The 18,856-nt window shown below is 39.2% G+C and overlaps 1 protein-coding gene across 1 annotated transcript in view; it reads left to right on the top strand.

Annotated features, from left to right (window-relative positions):
- Positions 1–18,423, top strand: part of LOC124160081 (metallophosphoesterase 1 homolog) — a 40,885-nt gene extending 22,462 nt beyond the window's left edge. Inside the window, exons 7-8 of the mRNA XM_046535798.1 lie at positions 17,444–17,610; positions 18,020–18,423. Of these exons, the coding sequence (XP_046391754.1) occupies positions 17,444–17,610; positions 18,020–18,234 (382 nt within the window). The 3' untranslated portion in view covers positions 18,235–18,423. The remainder of the gene's footprint in view (positions 1–17,443; positions 17,611–18,019) is intronic.
- The last annotated feature ends 433 nt before the right edge of the window (positions 18,424–18,856 follow it).

Raw genomic sequence — 18,856 nt, 5'->3', positions numbered from 1 at the left:
GTCATCCAAGCATTTTTATTGCTTCCTTAGGGGCAAGGCATCACTTTCACATTTTTAAAACAGCGCGGTTTTGCAAATTTACCCACCACAAACGGAGGCAACTTCTCCGAGCCGTCACTATTGGTGCACAGGAGTACTGTAAATCGTTCCTTACTCATTTTTACCGCCGTGGCACGCCTCTCCCTTTACAGCCAGAGTACGGTCAGGAAGCAAATTGAAGAAAAAATCCTGCTTCATCTGCATTAAAAATGTCCTTAGGACTGTAGCCCTCCCAAATTAAAAAACTTAGATTCTCCCTCCAATTCTCCACCACATCCGGATTCACGGAGGCTTCCTCCCGACAAATCTTCAAAGAGGTCAGGTTCCGCCTTTTTTTAAATTTGTGGAGCCACCCATTCGATGCCGTGAAGCCATCTATTCCCAACTTCAGGGCCTCCATTCTAGCTTGCTCTTGCAGGATGGGCTCTGAAATGGGAATCATCCTCGCCCGTGCCCGAGATAGCCAGTTGAAGACAGCCTGGTCGAGGTCCTCATTAATGTTGGTGATGAGGCGTTTTCGGTTTGCCCCCTGAGAGGCAGCATTGATAACTTCGGTCCGTTGAGACAGGATCGTGGACAGAGTTGACGGCCGAATATGGAACATTTTCGCCACGTCCGTCTTCTTCATTCCACGATCCACGGCCGTCAAAATATCTACCTTCTCCTCCAACAAAAACCATCTTCGCTTCGTACCACGGTCTGCCATTGCTACAAATATATTAAAGAGACTGACATTGAGAATAAAGCACTCAATTAAAATAACGTCTAAATGAATGAGTAAATTTTGATCTCCATTACTTAAGCGCTAATATCTTTTATTTACAAGAATTAATCCAAGATGACGGCAAATGCAAAAAGTTCTCCTAAGTTTTGATATAATATTGAAATAAACCATGAGAATGTAAAAGAGTTTACGCTGACTCAAGAGAATTAAGAGAGGCAAATGTTTGCTGTCATTTTCGAACACGCGCGTTGTATTCACCATAATTTAATTAAGTTAACCAAGAGGGCGGCGAGTGAAAACGTGCTTCTTGAAATTGACGCGTTACCATTCCATAAATTATCATAACTTTGAGCATTTACGTATCGGGCTATTGAGTTATTTTACGAAAGTCAGCATCAACCATTTACATTTTTCACAATTCATTAAAAAATGACCAGCTTACCTGAAAAAGAAGCTTATTATTCCCGGATGATGTAGATTCTGGACGAAAAGCACCACCGGTTTCGCAAAAAGGAGCCACTGATGAATTACAGCCACAGATACACCACAATTGAACTTCGCAGTTGAGACCAAGCTACGAGTGCATGCGCGAGTCAGTGCGGTAAGTCGCCGGAAACACGCCGAAGTGGTTTTGTTGACAAGTAGAAACGACGATTGTTGTGTCGAAAAACGAGTGCATGCTCGAGTCAGTGCAGTAAGTCGCCGGAAACACGCCGGAGTGAAGGTTTTGTTGACGAGTATAAACGACGATTGTTGTGGCGAAAAACGGATTGTTGAGTCTTTGATTGGCCTTCCCATGCTACGGATACGAGATTATTCATATAAAAATAAAAAAATAACTGGAAAAATTTGTTGTTGAGAGGTGATTTTCACTTGATCGCGCCAAAATTTCATTTCGTTGATCGGGAGTTTCCGTAAAAGAGGAGTTCGTTCATCGGGGTTTCTCACTAGTGCTTTCACATAGGCATTTGGCCGGACCAATACCATTTGTTCGTTAAACGGAGTTCTTCGTTTAGTGGGAGTTCGTTAAGGTGAGGTTTTACTGTAGTATGATCTTGAATGCTTTGAATTTGGTGCCAATCATTGTCGCACGCACGCACGCTGTTGGTAGTTGACTGGTAAACAATGTAGAGGATTCTAGCCTTTAAGTGCATACGGTGCTGTTTTAGGCAAGTTGACGAACTACATCAAATTCGGGGGTAAGAGTGGTGAATAGATATCGTTGGACGATGGGGGACCAGAAATGATCGGGGTAAAAAATTCAAAAACCTCTCCATTTCCCCCTAAAAAAATTGAAAATGGTGGAAAAAATTGACTTCTGGGGTACCTTCTGACACGCATTCAGCTTTTGCTCCACTCATCAGAAAGATCATAATGGTTTCAAAGAATACAAAGATGCAGGCTTCCCCTGATGTAAGTTCTGTTTCTTTATATAAGAAATTTTTACTAAAATACAGTAAACTCTCGATTATACGAAGCAGGATATTACGAAATTTTCGATAATGCATTGTGAAATTGTGGTCCTAGTGAAAAGTCTATGGTGAATACATGATGCTTTTCGATAATACAAAGTTTTGAAAATACTAAATTTTTGGAGATTACAAACATTGGGCACGGTCCCCAGGAGCAAATGGAATTCATTTTTACGAACTGCGGCAAAAAATTTTGCAACAAACTAGTTATTCCCGCGTAAGCAGCAAAAAAAAACAGTGCTTCTGACTGTGATGCATCAAACCGTGAAATTGTAAATGATAATGGACTTTGGAGGGAAAGGGTTTGCCTTAAAAACTTATAGTAGGAATCGAGGAGAAGTTGAAGTTAAGGAAAAATATAGTGGCTGACACAATGCCCCTATTTATGTGCCTATGCATAAACATCACATCGACAATACTTCCTTGTTAAACATGTGAATAAGGTCGCATAGGGTATTTCTTACAATCCTACTTTTTTGGAGTGGGAGTGAAAGAAGTTCGGATTCCGCAGATTCGGATTTGGGAGGGGAAAGATCAGGGGAAATACTGTGGTTGGCTGCAACTAGGTGGGAAGGTGTAGTAAGGATATCACACATGATGTACTACTTTACACACCAGCCCATATTGAGGGCAAAATGGCTCCTCTACTGCCAATATGAATGGGGCTTTGACGATTCTGTGCATAAACTTTTCGCGTAATAACCTCGCTACATATTTATCTACGAGGGAGGTGGTGTCTGGCTGTCTTTCGTCCAGGAAGCGCTGAATCGTACGGTATGGGCTTGAACTAAGTTAATGAGAGAATGAGCAAAGGGTCAAAAGTCGGTGCCTAGCGAGCATCTAAGCAGCAAACAGTGGAGTATAAGCAGCGGCCGGGACTACACATGACAGCAGTGACGACGAAGATGAAAGTGAGGAGGAGTATCTTAAATATTGGGCTCTAATTACCTTCAATGTATTTTGCAGGCTACTCATAATGAAGAGGCACATCCAACTCTAATCATGAACTTTCTCGTAGCACTCCTATCCTTTCCCCATTTCTAAGAGATCTTTCTTGCCAAAACCTTTGTTTACACTCTCCTACCGCCTTTTGCTGATCTTCCTGCACTTGCGCATCCCAAACCCCCCTCCTCTAGCATTTCTCCCCTTCCCTAGCATTTCCCACACCTCTCCGGTGACAGAGCTTGAGTGCATCATAAAAAAACACGGCCCCCAAACATAGTCTCAGGCAAGGCTGAAGGCCCTTTACCCCCCACCCCTCTACCTCCCACCCACTGCACCTCTCTTTATCCTGCCCCCACTTCCTCAACCAGGCAGCACCCATCCCACTCTTACTAATCCTACCTAATCCTTTGAACGTTTTGTGGCTGTGGAGGACATGGTTTATCTCTCCCAGCAACAGGGATATGTTTCCAACTGGAGAGAGGCTGGAGAAGTATTTTTCATTATCGGGGAAATGAAGAGGAAAACTTTGTTATCAACATTCATTTTATTGGCTACGACATGTGTTTGGTCATTTCTTGACATATTTTTAGTCTGTGGTAGTTTCCGTTAGACTTGGCCCATCCACTCGGTTCATCCAAAGACACGGTTGGGCTACCTGCCTCACTAATTCTGTAATTGACCCTAATCGTTGTAGCCAAGTTGGAAGCATGAGCCGCGTAATGGGGAAAACTAAACGAAACATCAACTTTTTAAAATTTTTAAATTATTTTTCTTCATGGGATTAAAAATTGCTATTCGCTTAGTATTTGAAAAGATTGAGCCAAAACCTGAAGTCAATCTGAAATTAGGAGTTTATTTTTTGGTTTTATTAAACTTAAATGATATCGCAAATACGTCGTGTTTTAGGCTCATTATTTTATATAAATATCATGTAGATTTGTAATTTTGCAATGTTGGTTTACTTTCGTGAACTCTTGAAAATGATACCTCAAAACCTTGCCCTTCTTTAGTTTTCGGATTTTATTCTTCACCTTATTTAAAATTATGCTATGTAACGTCGATATAGAAAAAAGATTTTTAAGTTTTAGCACTAGAAATAGGCGTGCCATTAACAGAAATAAATATTTGCGCGGAAGGGAGAAAAAAAACTAATTGATGATCGAAATACATTCTTCTAGGGTTTCTGTCTGGTCAAGGCATTTCATCCACCTCTCTGCCGATGTTTTAATTGAAGGCTTTTCCATTGTCATCATGGCCGTTGGATGCCTACTGGGCGTGAGTTGCTGCGATTCCTAAAATTGTCTCTCTTCTTTTCTGCAGACTTTTTAATCAAAATTAGTTATTTGATTTGTCCTTTCGATGCTACTTTTTATTTACTATTACAGCACAACTAATTTTTAGGACTAAAACTGAGAGTCTTTTTTCTTATATTCTTATATTGCACTTAAATTAGAACTTGTTTAGTACGTTTCTGAAGGAGCCATACAAATGAATGTGCTATCCAGGAAAATTTGCTAACCAGGGAAGTAGATATGTAGGAGCAATTGGGGTTATTGCCCTTGGAAAAGTTGTCGTAATTACAATTACTTTTGAAAGTTCTCGTGGGATCATCTTCCTGAACTCTTCCCACATTGAAAATCAAGAAAGTGAGCACTGCATTGCAAAAACAGTACCATCTGAATGAAAATCAAAATGTTTCATAGATTTCCCGGTTAAAGTGCGTTTGGTGGGGCCATGGAGCAGGTAGTCCGAAGATGGGCGTGGTACACCCTCCGTAGGGTCCTTAATCCTCAACCCTTTCCTCGACGCATTCGCCCTCGCTGGCCCGTGTCTTGGACCCTCCCAGCCTCCCTCCCGAAAAGTGACCGCTATGACTGCAATTTGGAAATCAATCAATCAATCCAATTATCAAAAGATGATTGTTTGCATAGTGCTCCTGTCAATTGTGCAATCAAGTACGTCTTTGAAGCGTGATTCTGCGATGAAAAATAACGATTTTGTTAACTTTGCTAAACACGTGGCTGTGGACCACCGGAAAATGGCAACAGCGCTTTGGAATGGGCAATGTAGCGGGCTGTTTGAATAAGTTACGATCATGATTTTGCCATCTGGTACCGCTCATTTGCACGCCAAGGCTTCAGTTAATTTACCTTCAGTTCCACATAGTCTCCGATTAGATAACCTGCGTCGAGATAAAGAAAGGTGGATAGGTTGTGTGAATTTTAGACGGTGACTGCGAGTCCCTTTACGTATTTTCTCCAGAGAATTGAAATAAAATTGCACAGTGTTGATACTATTGTACTGTACCGATTAATGCTCAGAATATCGGCAAAGACGGTTTAAGTTCATTGTATGAATTGCTGTCACATATGCCCATGGAAAAATTATATATGCTTTGGGGTTGTTCTTAAGTCTAGCTTATTTTTTGCTACCTGCTCGAAACCCAAGCTAGTCCTGACCGACTTTCATTTGGCTGAGATTCCAGATCGGAATTTCCGACATCGCCTTCATTCCTGCTACCCTCCCTGTATAATGCAAATTGCACAACATTTTGGATGGTCATTAATGGGGTGCATTTTCTTAGCGCTTTAGAGTCCATATCTACAAAGAACTTTGCTGAAATGGCTGAAAGAGGAATGAGTAGTATATGTGAGCATTTATGTGTGACAAATTCAAAGAATACCTGTCAGTGCGATAGTTAACGTATTCTTAAAAAATTTTCTTTCCTTTCTCTGGGGAGAATATATAAAGGGCCTCGCAATCACCGTCTAAAACTCACGCAGCCTAACCACCTCTAGGGTGTTTGGCAGGTGGTTTTCAACCATTATATACTATAGCGTTATTATTACAGCGCTATTTACCTGTACCTCTCTTACGAATAATCAGAAAGCCTTAGGGTTAACGTCTATGTATTTGCCCAATATTTTTCGTTTGAATTCATTTGATGCCCCCAGAAGAGTTTCCTTTGTATCATTTTCCGATTTTAATAATTGTCCCGCATTTATTTTATTTTCACACAAGAAAGATCTACACGTGCCTTTTTCATTTTTGTGAGAGAAATTAGCTACTTCTCCCTCATTAGACTCCATTTAGAATACGCTGCCAGTGTTTGGGATCCTCGTGAAATATGCTTAAAAACATAGAACGCGTGCAAAGAGGAGCTACCAGGTACGTGAAAAGTCGTTACGATAGTCTTGGGTGACTGTTGCATACTTCACATACGATGCGGATATGGAGAAGGTAAAATGGACGGAGAGGAAAAGGAACGACGAAGTGCTGGATATGGTTGGCGAGGAGAGGTCGCTTTTAGACGAGGTACGGAGGAGTCAGAATGTATGGATGGAGCGAAGACTTAGCGGGGAGGGGATGTTGAAAATGGTGTTAGAGGGTAGAATGTTAGGGAAACGAGGAGGGAAGAAAAAGAAAAGGATTTTTAGATAGATTAAACGGGAGTAAGCCATACAGTGAATTGAAGAAGGCAGCGCTCAACGAAAAGTGAGGCTCCCAAATCACTTCTTTAGTACTCCATGGAAACCTACCTTAATCGGTAGAATACTATAATAATATATGATAAATTTAAGAGCAGTGTATTTTCCGACGAAGTTAGCCATATATTACGAGCGCCAACATACCACAGGAAATCGGATTATATAAATAAATTAAGTGAGATAGGCTGTAGACCAGTCTGATTCAAAATATCTTCTTTTCCACGATCAAATAGAGACTATAACAGCAGCGTTAAAACTCACAAAATGGTTAGATGACTTGTATTGTTGCTTACTAACTTATGTGGAGCGATGGCTAGGTTCTACAAACAAGTATTTCAAAGATAGCAACTTTCGGGAGAGCAAAAGAAACTATTCATATTTTTAATTGTACAACGAAATTCAAAACCAAAAATACATTTATTAAATAATAAATTCAACAACGATGTCAGAAGGGAACTTAGGAAGCAGAGAAATTTATACAACGTGTACAAAAAGTCCATTACGTCACGTAATTAATTGAAGGAACTTGAAGGTAAAGAAATTTACGCTCCACAACGCTCAATAACTAAGGAGTTAGCTCCACAGATCACTCCTTACTAAGAGATAATATCAAGAAGTCACTATCAGAAGGAAAGTTATCGCTACACTGGAACATTGCAAGCGTTACACCCATATTTAAAAAGGGAAACAGACATGACCCAGGCAACTACCGTCCAATTTTAATAACATCGATCATAGGCAAGATACTTGAGCATATCGTCGTTAGCAATATCATGACTTTCTCGGACAGACGTAACTTCCTCCATGACTGTCAGCACGGATTCAGAAAAGGTAGATCATGCGAAACACAGCTAGCGCTATTTCTTAACGATGTTCTAAAATCTGGTGAATCGAAAAGACAAGTATTTTAAAGTTCTAAAGACAAGTATTCTTGCCTATTTGTATTAAAATAACTTGTATTAAAATTAAATTAAAGGTTAGTAACTGCAAAGTTTTCTCTAAATACCGCTGTAAACTTTAAAAAAGAGCTTAAAGTTTTCATTTTTAAAAGAGCTGATTTTGATGGGTTTAAGAGTCGTCTGAAAAATGCTTTCCCCGAGTTTCAAGAATCAGTATTAAATTTAAATGTAGAGAATACTTGGAAAGCTTTTCTTTCGCTCGTAACTTCGGGAGTAAATAGCTACATCCCTAGTAAAATAGTAAAAGAAGGCAGCGAACCGAGATGGTACGACGCGGAAGTGAGAAAATCATTGAGGCGACAGAGAGCATGTCATGCTTAAATGAAAAAAGTCAGCTCGGATTTATCCGCTAATGAACGCGAGCTAATAATTAAAAAATATAGGATGACTAAAGCCGCCACGAAGGAAGCGTTCAGGAATGCGTTCACGAGATTTTCAAAGAAAAACACTAGTAGAGCAGTTACAGGATAACCCAAAAGCATTTTGGTCATATGTTAGGGAAGTTCAAGGTAAACGATCTACCGTATGATCGCTGAGAAACGACAATGGAGATGTGTTGACAAGCAGTTCAGATAAAGCCAATTTATTAAATTCCTACTTTAAGAGCGTTTTCACGGAGCCTTCCGAAAACTCACCCGAGACCGATGACAATCCCTGTATACATAAGATGCCAGCTATTGACATTAGTACGCTCGGAATAGAAAATATATTGAAATCGCTTAGTCCAAATAAATCACATGGTCCAGACGAAATCCCTTCTCGCGTATATAAAGAACTAGCCTCAGAAATTGCCCATTACTTGCAGTTAATATTCAGTAAATCCATCAAGCAACACGAAGTACCTAATGACTGGAAAATCGCTAATGTAACGCCAATATTTAAAAGTGGAGACAAGGAACAGCCATCTCATTACAGGCCGATATCTTTAACGTCCATCTCTTGCAAAGTCCTTGAACACAGCGTAGTCAGTTCGGTAATGAAACACCTAGACGCGCAAAACTTATTAATGGGAAATCAACATGGATTCAGGAAAAGCAGATCGTGCGAAACTCAGTTAGCGCTTTTCGCCCACGATATTTTAGTCTCCGGGGAAGACAACATTCCAGTATACGCGATTTTTCTTGATTTCAAAAAGGCATTTGATAAAGTACCCCACAGAAAGTTAATAATAAAACTGAAATCTTACGGTCTAGACGAAGATGTCATTTCCTGGATTAGAGAATTTTTGAGCGACCGCGTCCAAAGAGTAGTATTAGACGGTGCAGTCTCCAATGAGGTTAGAGTCACTTCTGGCGTTCCTCAGGGTAGTGTCATTGGCCCACTCCTATTCCTTCTTTATATAAACGACATTGGCGAAGTAGTGCAGAGTAAGTTACGATTATTTGCAGACGACGCTGTAGTTTACAGAGAAATCCGTTCCAGCAAAGATATAGATGAACTAACGAATGACCTTGCTGCTATCCAAGCTTGGTGCGATGCTTGGCAGTTAGAATTAAATTTTGAAAAATGCGTCGCAATGAATTTCTGGAAGAAGAATAACTTCCTACAGCGTCGCGCGAAAACATGCTCTCCACGAGATAGGCGAGCATTTTTTATCGCCAATGGAATCCCTGCCCTATTTTTCATACTAGTACCTACTAATCCCGTTTGAAGGCTTTCCAATTCACGGGCCAGGGCTTGTGTAAAATTGGTCTGTATATAATGTGTGACCCTTATTAGCAAGCGTAGCCAAAAGTCTCATGACTATAGCCAATCCAGAGTTTTCCTGGCAATGAAACACATCCACATTCCAAACAAAACCACTGCTTGCTTCTGAGAGCATGTAGAGTTTTATGCCATATTTGCTTGGCTTCTGAGGCATGTGCACTTTGTAGCAAAACCTACCACGAAAGGGATAAATTCCTTCATCTACAGTTATATCCTCCGCAGGTTGGTAGGATTTTTGAAATTTATTTCGAAAATCCTCGAGTAATGGACGCAATTTGAATAGGGGGTCGTGACCATCTACGCCTTTTTCAATGAATAATTGGTTGTCCGCAAGATGGAAATTTCCTAAGATTGAAAGAAATCTATCTCTAGAAAAAACACCAGGACAGAAGCCACACGCCAAGACGGGATCAGTACTCCAATGATCAGGGATACGAGGACGTTTGCTAAAGCTCATGTGCATTATAACGGCAAGAAACATTTTTACGTCACCTTGAGTCACTGTTTTCCAGGATTGCAATCTGCTTTTTGCAGATAGTAAGTTCCCTCTCCTCAGTTTTGCAATTCTTTGCCTTGCATATAAGTTCGTATGTTCCTTGATACGATTTATCAAATCGATGTCGAAAAATGTTCAAAAAAATTCATCACCTCACTTGAACTATTTAGCCCAGTATTTGATTTCACACCATAGTCACCAGTGAAGATTACATACTTCAATAATGGACAGATTATCGTTAGAATAGAGGATCGAAAAGTAGCTAAGTTCCATATCCTAAATAAAAACCTTGGGAACTGCGTCAATATCACTCCAAATACCTCCCGGGCCCGCTCCTCTGTTAGTTGACCGTCTTCCTCTAGGTGCACCTCGACGATTGCACATCATTTTTTGAGCTTCTCCTCGCTTACTTAGTTGTTGCACCATTTCTGGTTCGTTCAAACCTTCAGACTCTAAAATAAATATCATATAAACAATGAAAAACAGTAATTGTATGAATAAATATTGCGCCAAAAAATATATAAAAGAAGCCAAAAAAAGGTCACGTGGGTTGCGTTACTATACGCAAGAAATGGAAATTACCTGTTGAACTATCTTTGCTGGGTATGTAATCAGCATCGCATTCTGAGTCATCAAAATCACTTTCACTATTATCGCTGTCGAAACAATTCAACGCATTGGCAATGTCTTCGTCGGCGAGATTTCGCTCCGTGATTTTATTATTTGGTTGTTTTAATTCATCATAAATATTGGCAAAACTTTATTTACCATAACTCCTGGCAACTGCCTTCTTCATTCATTCTTGGAATTTAACTATAATCGATTGATGTACATATTGGCATTGATATTACAATTAATAATGCACTTAAAGAGCAAGCAAATTTTAATATTTTACAGTTTAATTCACCTAAAAAATTGTCCAATTTAGTCTACTTTCTATTTCTTGTGCCGAGATCAAGTATTTTTGCGTTAAGGTTTGTGTGGAGATCCAATGCATCGTCTACTCCCGCGACACTTCAAGTGATGAGGCACGTACCCCTTGCATTGAGAAATCCACTTGAACGCATCATGGTCGTAGAGAGTTATGGGATGAAGATACGAAGGTCAGTGGCTGATAAGTAAAATGACTTCGGAATTTGACTGTTTAACCCTTAACCAGTGACGTGCAATTCTTGTGACACTACCAGTGACATGCGGTCTGAGAGACCGCAATAAATCAAAAATTCATAAAATGTTGCAATGCCATTTTTATTGTTTTGTTTAATTTTTCTTTAAATGTTTAAATATTCTAAAACTTGTATTAAAAATTTTACTTTCCCAATACGAACCAATTTGTTAATAAAAAATTGTTTTTTGAAGCAGGATCAAAAAACTGATGCCAAAAACACTTGAATTATAATTATCATATTTATGTATCAATATTTCGCCAGATTTCAAAACAAAGCCTTAATATTAAAGTTGGAAGGCTAAGTAGCAAGTAGCCATGAAGTTTATCCCGCTTATTCCTTTTCTTGATGCATTCTGCAGGCGATCAAAATTACATTTTTCACAAAAGCACACTCAGTCTTTTTGCATTGGAGAAATAAGAAAGACGTTTTCCATGTTTTTGTACAGCGGAAAAAGTGAACATATTGTCAGCTTCTCAAACCTTTCAACTTTTTCAGCCTCTTCATGCGGTAGATGGAGAATTAGTGTAATAATTTATCCTACCTGTCTCGGAAGTCTTATGTTTGACATTCTTCTTCCCATATGGAGTCTAACGAGATCTCCACTGTTACTTATACAATTAAATTGTGTCATATCTCTGTTATCTTTCTCAGACTGCTGAAGCACAAAAGAGTTGACAAAGGAAACATGTATTTAATATTCTGAAAAATACTGCCATTGACAACCTCCCGGATGTGTATCTACAGTACATTTGGTCTAAAGTATCTACGTCACCTTTAGTTGCGTTGTAAAAAGCAATTACCACTGGTTTCCCTGACTCTATGTCATCACTCACCCTGTAGTGCATAAAGGAAACTAAGCAAACAGCCTTATATATTTTGGGGACATTGGATATTACAGTCCTGTTTGCCGAAAATTCGTAAAATGATGAGCCCATTATGCGTCGATTGGATGACGCAAAATCATTAGGCCCTTTTATTATTTTGATCGTACCAGCGTATTCAATTGTAAAATTCGCTCATCAAATATCTGAGACTGTTAATCAAGAAGCCCAATATCCCTACCTATGTATCTAATTATGTAAATCCATGTAATACCTATGTATCTAAATTTATTTTTTCTTTTTTGACGTGCCATATATCGGTTATGTTTTCTATGTATCTGATCTATCATGGCAAATAAAGCATTATTATTATTATTATGTAATCCTTCAAACCAGGTTTCTGAGTAACGGTGTTATGGAAGGGTATACGATTTTTTCTCTTTGGCTCATTTGATGATCACTTATAGCGATTTCTCCTGTAAAAAATTGTTCTTGCCTGCGAAGATCTTTTACTGCATCACTTCTGTCATCATCTGTGCTACCTCCTTTACTATCAGTTGTATTTGCCGGCATCTGTCGACAAGTTACATTACTTCAGAAACTACGCACTCGAGGGTTTTCTGGTTGCTTGAAAAAAAGGGGCCAAAAAAATGCTTCGGACAAATGTAGATGAAACGTCACTTGCACTTCAACGTTTTACTCTCCGTGTTTCCTAGGCTTTTTTTATTTCTTCTTGCGGTAAAACTCGATGCTAAGATGTTCTGTGCCCAAATAGTTACGAGACCGACTGCTGAAAGATACCCGTAAATAAATGTTGCGCTCCAGCCATGGGTGTACGAAATTTCGGGGTTCAATTGGTTCCAATTTACGAAGTACATTATATGTGTACTGCCTGCTAGGGGTACGAGAAATTCACCACTATTTTATTCTAATTATTGATAACATCTATTAAAATGTTAGCATTTAAAGAACAAAATGAATGATATATCCATTAAAAACTGGATTTCATTTGTTTTGCGTTCACCTTCAGAAACTACTTGAATGGTCGTTTATTCTAATGCATTGAATTTTAGAAAAAATTATGTGCTTAAATATCTACTTTGTACGACTAAAAATGCTTCCTAACAAAATATTAATTATTCTTATGCTAAATAAATCACAGAAGAATTGTTTATAACAACTTTTTTAATCATTTCCACCAGCATTGCCTTTATCGATTTTTCTCATTTAGTGACGTGCAGTCTCACAGACCGCTAATCGAATTCAATTGCAAATTTACAGAAATTAATAAAAGGAACGTTAAATTTTAAGAGTGGGATGTGCTTTTTTTGCAAAAATATGAAGCTTACGAGAATTATTGATATTTTGAAATATTAATTTTGAAAATATTCATATTTTTAGAAACGCAGCGGACTCACAGACCGCACGTCACCGGTTAAGGTTTGAACACCTTCAGCAGATACAGTAAAACCTCTTTACATCGTAATGGAAGGGACCTAAATTTGGGCATTTTGATGTATGGAGGTTCACTATAGAGAGGTTTTAGTGATAGGCACCATTTTTTCATATCCTTCGGAAATGAAAGGCACTGCTGTCTTTTAAACCATAATATTTATGTGTTTAAACAAACATGCATGAATTAGTGAACATGTGTTTAGTATTTCATAATAACAGAAAGCAAGCGCTATCACATGATTTTTACCATCATTTTAGAGAAAATGATGTGATCTCTCAATTCAACAGTCACTTTAAATGATTGGGATATTTGGATACCTTTTTTCTTATTTACTGTTAGGTATGGTCTCATATTGAACAAAATGGCCACAACTTATGATTAATGTGAAAATGATAGCATAATAAGGTGTATAAGAAAAAAAAGAGAGAAATATGTATAGCTGAAAGTATCATTCCATGTACGTAATCATGGCTGCGTTAATGGTCTCTTGTTGTCTCGGTACGATTTGCGGAGGTAGTTAGGCCATCTCGGGGGTGTCTCCTTGGTATGATAAGTGGAGGTTTTACGATATAAAGAGGTTCACTATAGAGAGGTTTGCCTATAAATTTGCATGTAAATCAGACGGGACCGTAGGGGTGGTATGATGTATGGAGGTTTATGATGTAAAGAGGTTCACTACATAGAGGTTTTACTGTACTAGGAAACAACTTGCTGGTTGAATATTGAAAATGTACTAACCAAATAGTTTTACCTGTATTTTGTTCGGATGGTACCAGGACCGAGAGAAATCGCCATACTAAGGAGGAAAACATGCTAAAGAGGAATGTGCTAATCAAGTCCCACTGTATATCACTTCTCTCTTCGTTTCCCCAATGATGGAAGGTGCTTCTCCAGCCTTTCTCTGGGAGGGACGTTGATCCTCACGGCATAAAAGAAGAGGGACATACTATAGAAACAGGGCACCTCACACCCGTCAGTAATAGCCTTAATTATGAATAAAAAGTCTTCCATTTTAACGTCCGCAAAGATGATGGAGCATGGCACATGGATGGGGAGCCAAATAAGAATTTACTTCAAATATTCGCCGGTAGAAATTCATATCCTACATTATTTATGGTCGTAAGTAAATCATAATGAAAATAACTAATCAAAAAGATCATACATACACCTGACAATACAGAGAGAACTACAAATATTAACCTACGTCAGTTATTTTGGAAATGGGCTAAAACCCTTGTTTTTTTCTTGTCGCTGAGTGGTAGAAGACGATATAACTGGCAGTTGGGCTGGCTGACATTAAAATTTTGTAGGCATTGGAAACAAATACAGTGGAACTTGGTTAGTACGTTCCTCCTTAGTACGTTTTCCTCCTTAGTACGGCGATTTCCCTCGGTCCCGGTACCATCCGAACAAAATACAGGTAAAAGAATTTGGTTAGTACGTTTGAAAAAATTGCGCTTTCCTGGTTAGTACGCTCAATTGCTTGCCGTGACGCAACCCGCAATTCGTTCTCTAGTGTCTTCTTAAGGGTCGCAAACGTCTGAATTCATGATTTAATTTATTATTATTAGCCATTAACATTCTTCCATTCATTCCACATCTCTTTCTTCTACCGTAATTTATCCAAATGCATTTCTGAATTCTTGTGACGTGATGAAAAATAAAATGCGCCCATTTTTCGGGAATGTCTGACTACGAAAAACTACAGCCAATAAGAAGCCCCAATTTTCCCCACCCCGAGCTCCTCACCTTCTGTTGCCTTTGGAGTGCCCGCTGCGCACAAATTTCGCGAGTGGGCAATTGTTGCTATTGCACGAGTTATCATGATGAAGAAATGAGTCTTAACGGTATTAGACAATTCCCACATTATCTAAAGCAGTACTGCTCCATAAACTCGACGTCGTGCGTATTTACTTGACTACTGTTGCGGGAGCAGACGGTCCTCTGGATCTCCACGCGAAGCTTAGCTTAAAAATACTTGATCTCGGAACGAAAGCAGACGACATTAGACAAGTTTTGAAAGTAAATTTCAACTGTCTAATATAAAATTTTCTTGTAATTACGTCGTAATCTAATAATCTTGCGTGTCATCAGTCGATATATCGATCGATTTTACAATCGAAATGGTATCATTCCAGAAGCGAATGTCTACGGCTGTTGCCGTAATTTGAAAGTCAATATATTTTTGCCCAATGATGTTTAAAAAACCAGTTGACTTACTCCGGGTTGTTGTTATATTCTCCGAGTACGCTGTGAGAAAGAAAAATGACTTGTCTTCGCTTGTCTGAGCTTCACTCGTCCTCGTTCTGTAAATATATATAGGATAAATCACGGGAGATAGACGCCGTAATCATGGAATCGTCTTCGGAAATCTATGAAAAATTGCGATTTTTATTCACATGGTATTGTTTTTCAATGTAGCGCTCATTTTCTTGATTTTAAATGTGAAAAGAGTTCAGGAAGGCGATCCTATGAGAACTACCGATAGTAATTGTAATTATGACGACTTTTTCACTGATTGCAATAACCCCGACTGCTATTATTTACTTTCCTCGTTAGTACGTTTTCCTGGTTAGTACGTTCATTTTTCGTGGTCCCTTCAGAAACGTACTAACCAAGTTCCACTGTATCTATCTTATGCATAGATAATAGTTGGTATTCGCTACTGACCAAAAATTTCAAAGATTAAATTACTATACAAAAATTTTCAATTCGTTATTTGATTACATTTTTTGGACGGGAATGGACGAGAATTTCTGTAGCTCTAAGATCGTTTATATTTAACTATACAGAATGGAAAGTTTAGGGTTTTTTGATTTTTAACTATCTTTCACATAATAAAATAATTAGAAAGAGTGTCTTTTTAAATCCTATCTTAAATAGTCTCAGAAAACATTAAACAAGGCCACTAAAGACAGAAAAAGGGCAGTAACTTATTAAAAAGGTTTGAAATAACAAAACTCAATATTACAAAGTGCCAATTTTCCAGTCCCTCTGTCTTCATTTAATCACGAGTTTACTATAGTATTAGAAAATGGAGAGGGGGGTCTTGTCAGTGAGTTCAACAATCAATTATGCGTGCCCCTGGCTGAACGGATACTGTCAATACACCAACAATAAGTAAATTATTTTCACCACTTCTTATTCTAAGCTCATCCATGTTGAATCCAGATAATGGAACTCCCTTTTGTAAATGATGAGGCGTCCTCCGGAACAGAAGCAAGCAATAACATAAGCTGCCTCTAATCTTAGTTTCAATGTAGACATAAATTCACCACAGTGGGATGCTATCAAGCAATTGATTGATGTTCTGAATGTATTTGAAGGAGCAACATTTGTTGCTAGTGGAAGTGCAGTCACAGTTTCTTAAGTTATCCCCTTTGAGAATAGCATTATTAATTTCCAAGAAACAAAGAAATTTTCCAATAGTCATCTGCAATGTTTTGGCAGTGATTTGCTGTTTTCCATTAAAAGTCAAGATGAATTTTTGGAAAAAGAACAATTACTCACTTTTGCCACAATTTTTGATCCACGATTAAAAATCAGTGTTGTCCAAGATTCAAATAATGTTGAGATGATAAAAAATGAATTGGCTTTGAAGAAGTTATGCTTGAAAGTGATCAGCCGGGCAGAACTGCACTCACTTCTACTAGACTTAGGCTGTTTTCTAATACACAGCAATATTCCCTTTGTGCAGTTGTCAGATTCTTTAATTTACTTCTGCAAGTGTTGCTCCATCACACAAAGGGAGAACTTTGAATTTAAAACTTGAAATTTTCAAGATGTACAGTGTCGATCCTGGTCAACATTTCTCCATATCTCAGATATAAAAAGTCTACCTCAGGGAAATACCAAGGTTGCCGAGGTTAACTCTGTGAACGCTGAGAACTTTTAAGGTGAAGGCATAAGTTTTGAGCTAGTATGTAATACATATGTTGAGACAGAAAACAAAGTATGTGTGGGTGCTGAGGGAAGCAGGAGTGAGTGTAGATTAGGATGGCCCCCGACAGTCACCAGCTGGAATGCTCCGTTTGGATGGAATTTTGTAGTCGATTGAGGTGTGGAAGGAAGGAAGGAAGGAATGGGGCTGGCGTGCAGTGTGCTTGAAGTCGCTTTTCTTCGTTCATCAGTTTGCTCGGCTGATCCTTTGCTCCCTCCTGCTCACAGGGTCGCTTTGAAGACCGCAGCCGCAAAGAAAGCTCAGGGCAAGTCTGTGTCCTCTTGGATGTTCTACCTGGGGGACAGCATTGTGCACGAGATAATGGTGCCCACTTGCTCGTACCGCATGGGAGTGCCGTACATGGGCTTTGGAGCGGCCACCCTCTCCCCACTCGGTGAGTCGCTTCCCCTCTTCTGCTGCTGTTCTTCAGCCATCCAAAAAACCCCACACGTAGCACTGTCCTGTGTTACGTGTGAATCCAACCCTCTCCTCAGTTCACTCGGCACAATGAATCTCACAAATTGTGTAAGTAAAATGGAGCATGGAAAAGAATGTGCATGAAACGGAATGCAGTGTGTCTCAGCTGGCGAGGCGTGCCATGCGACTGACCAATGGGCGATTGGCTGCACCACTGGCTGCCGTGTAGACGTTGCCGACTGAGTCGCCCATGATTCTGCGGGTTGCACCTCTAGGTGGCCCTAAGTAGTGTCGTAAAGTGGTTCGTTGATCCCTGCTTTAAAGGCCTGTACCCCAAATTGACTGAGATGTTGACTGAAACAGTTTTTTTTCCTTCATCTTGGCAGTTGCTGAAGGAGTTGAAGTTGCATACGAGGATGAGTATGATTCGGTGGATGGTATCACCCGGGACAGTGGGAAGATGGTGCTCCACTATTCAGTGCTGTGGCTGCCGTCTCGACTGCCGCAGTTGACCTTCTATATTGTTTTTGCCTGTGTGTCAGCCGTTGGCATGTTGATTTGGCGAGTTTCTCACTGTGGCACAAGAAGTTTCAGAGGGTGAATGATGTTTTATTTTTTGGAGAATTTTGATAGTATATACATTAAGTGGTTTTTTATGAGAGATATTGGCGTAACTGTTGTTTATGTAATAGGGACCATAGTGCTTTCTGAGTAAATTTCCTGAGACTCTTTGTCTCCTCCTCTCTTGTCTCAAGGTTGAAAATGCCATTAAAGCACAGTATTAATTTGATTCAATGTGGGCTTCATTTCAATCTGATTTCCAATGCCAAATTGATTTTGGATTAACATTCTTAGTCCTCTGGGGTAGAAATTATGCTTTTCTTATGGTTTAAAGTCGAATGGGGGTTGTAAAAATGCATCTATCTGATGTTCAAATTATTTTGCCTGAAGAATCTTAATGGAACCATGAGGCGATCACTTAGCTGCACTCCCATGCCTCCTTCTACCCGTTAGCCTCATCGTATGATACCCTTGAAACATTCTCCCCTATGTTTGTCCATAGTGAGGCTTTTCATATTATTTATTTATTTATTTATCCGTGTGTGTGTGTGTGTGCATGAAATGGGAAATGCCTTGAAGGGCTGTTGATAGAAGCTGGAATCAACATGCAGAGTTTCTATCCTGTTAATTGTACAAGGACTGTATCAGTTTGTTTATGTTGA

This window comes from Ischnura elegans, chromosome 6 (assembly GCF_921293095.1).
Source record: "Ischnura elegans chromosome 6, ioIscEleg1.1, whole genome shotgun sequence".
Classification (NCBI taxonomy): Eukaryota; Metazoa; Arthropoda; class Insecta; order Odonata; family Coenagrionidae; genus Ischnura; species Ischnura elegans.
The sequence above is the reverse complement of the archived record's forward strand: the minus strand, read 5'-3'. Positions and strand labels throughout refer to the sequence as shown.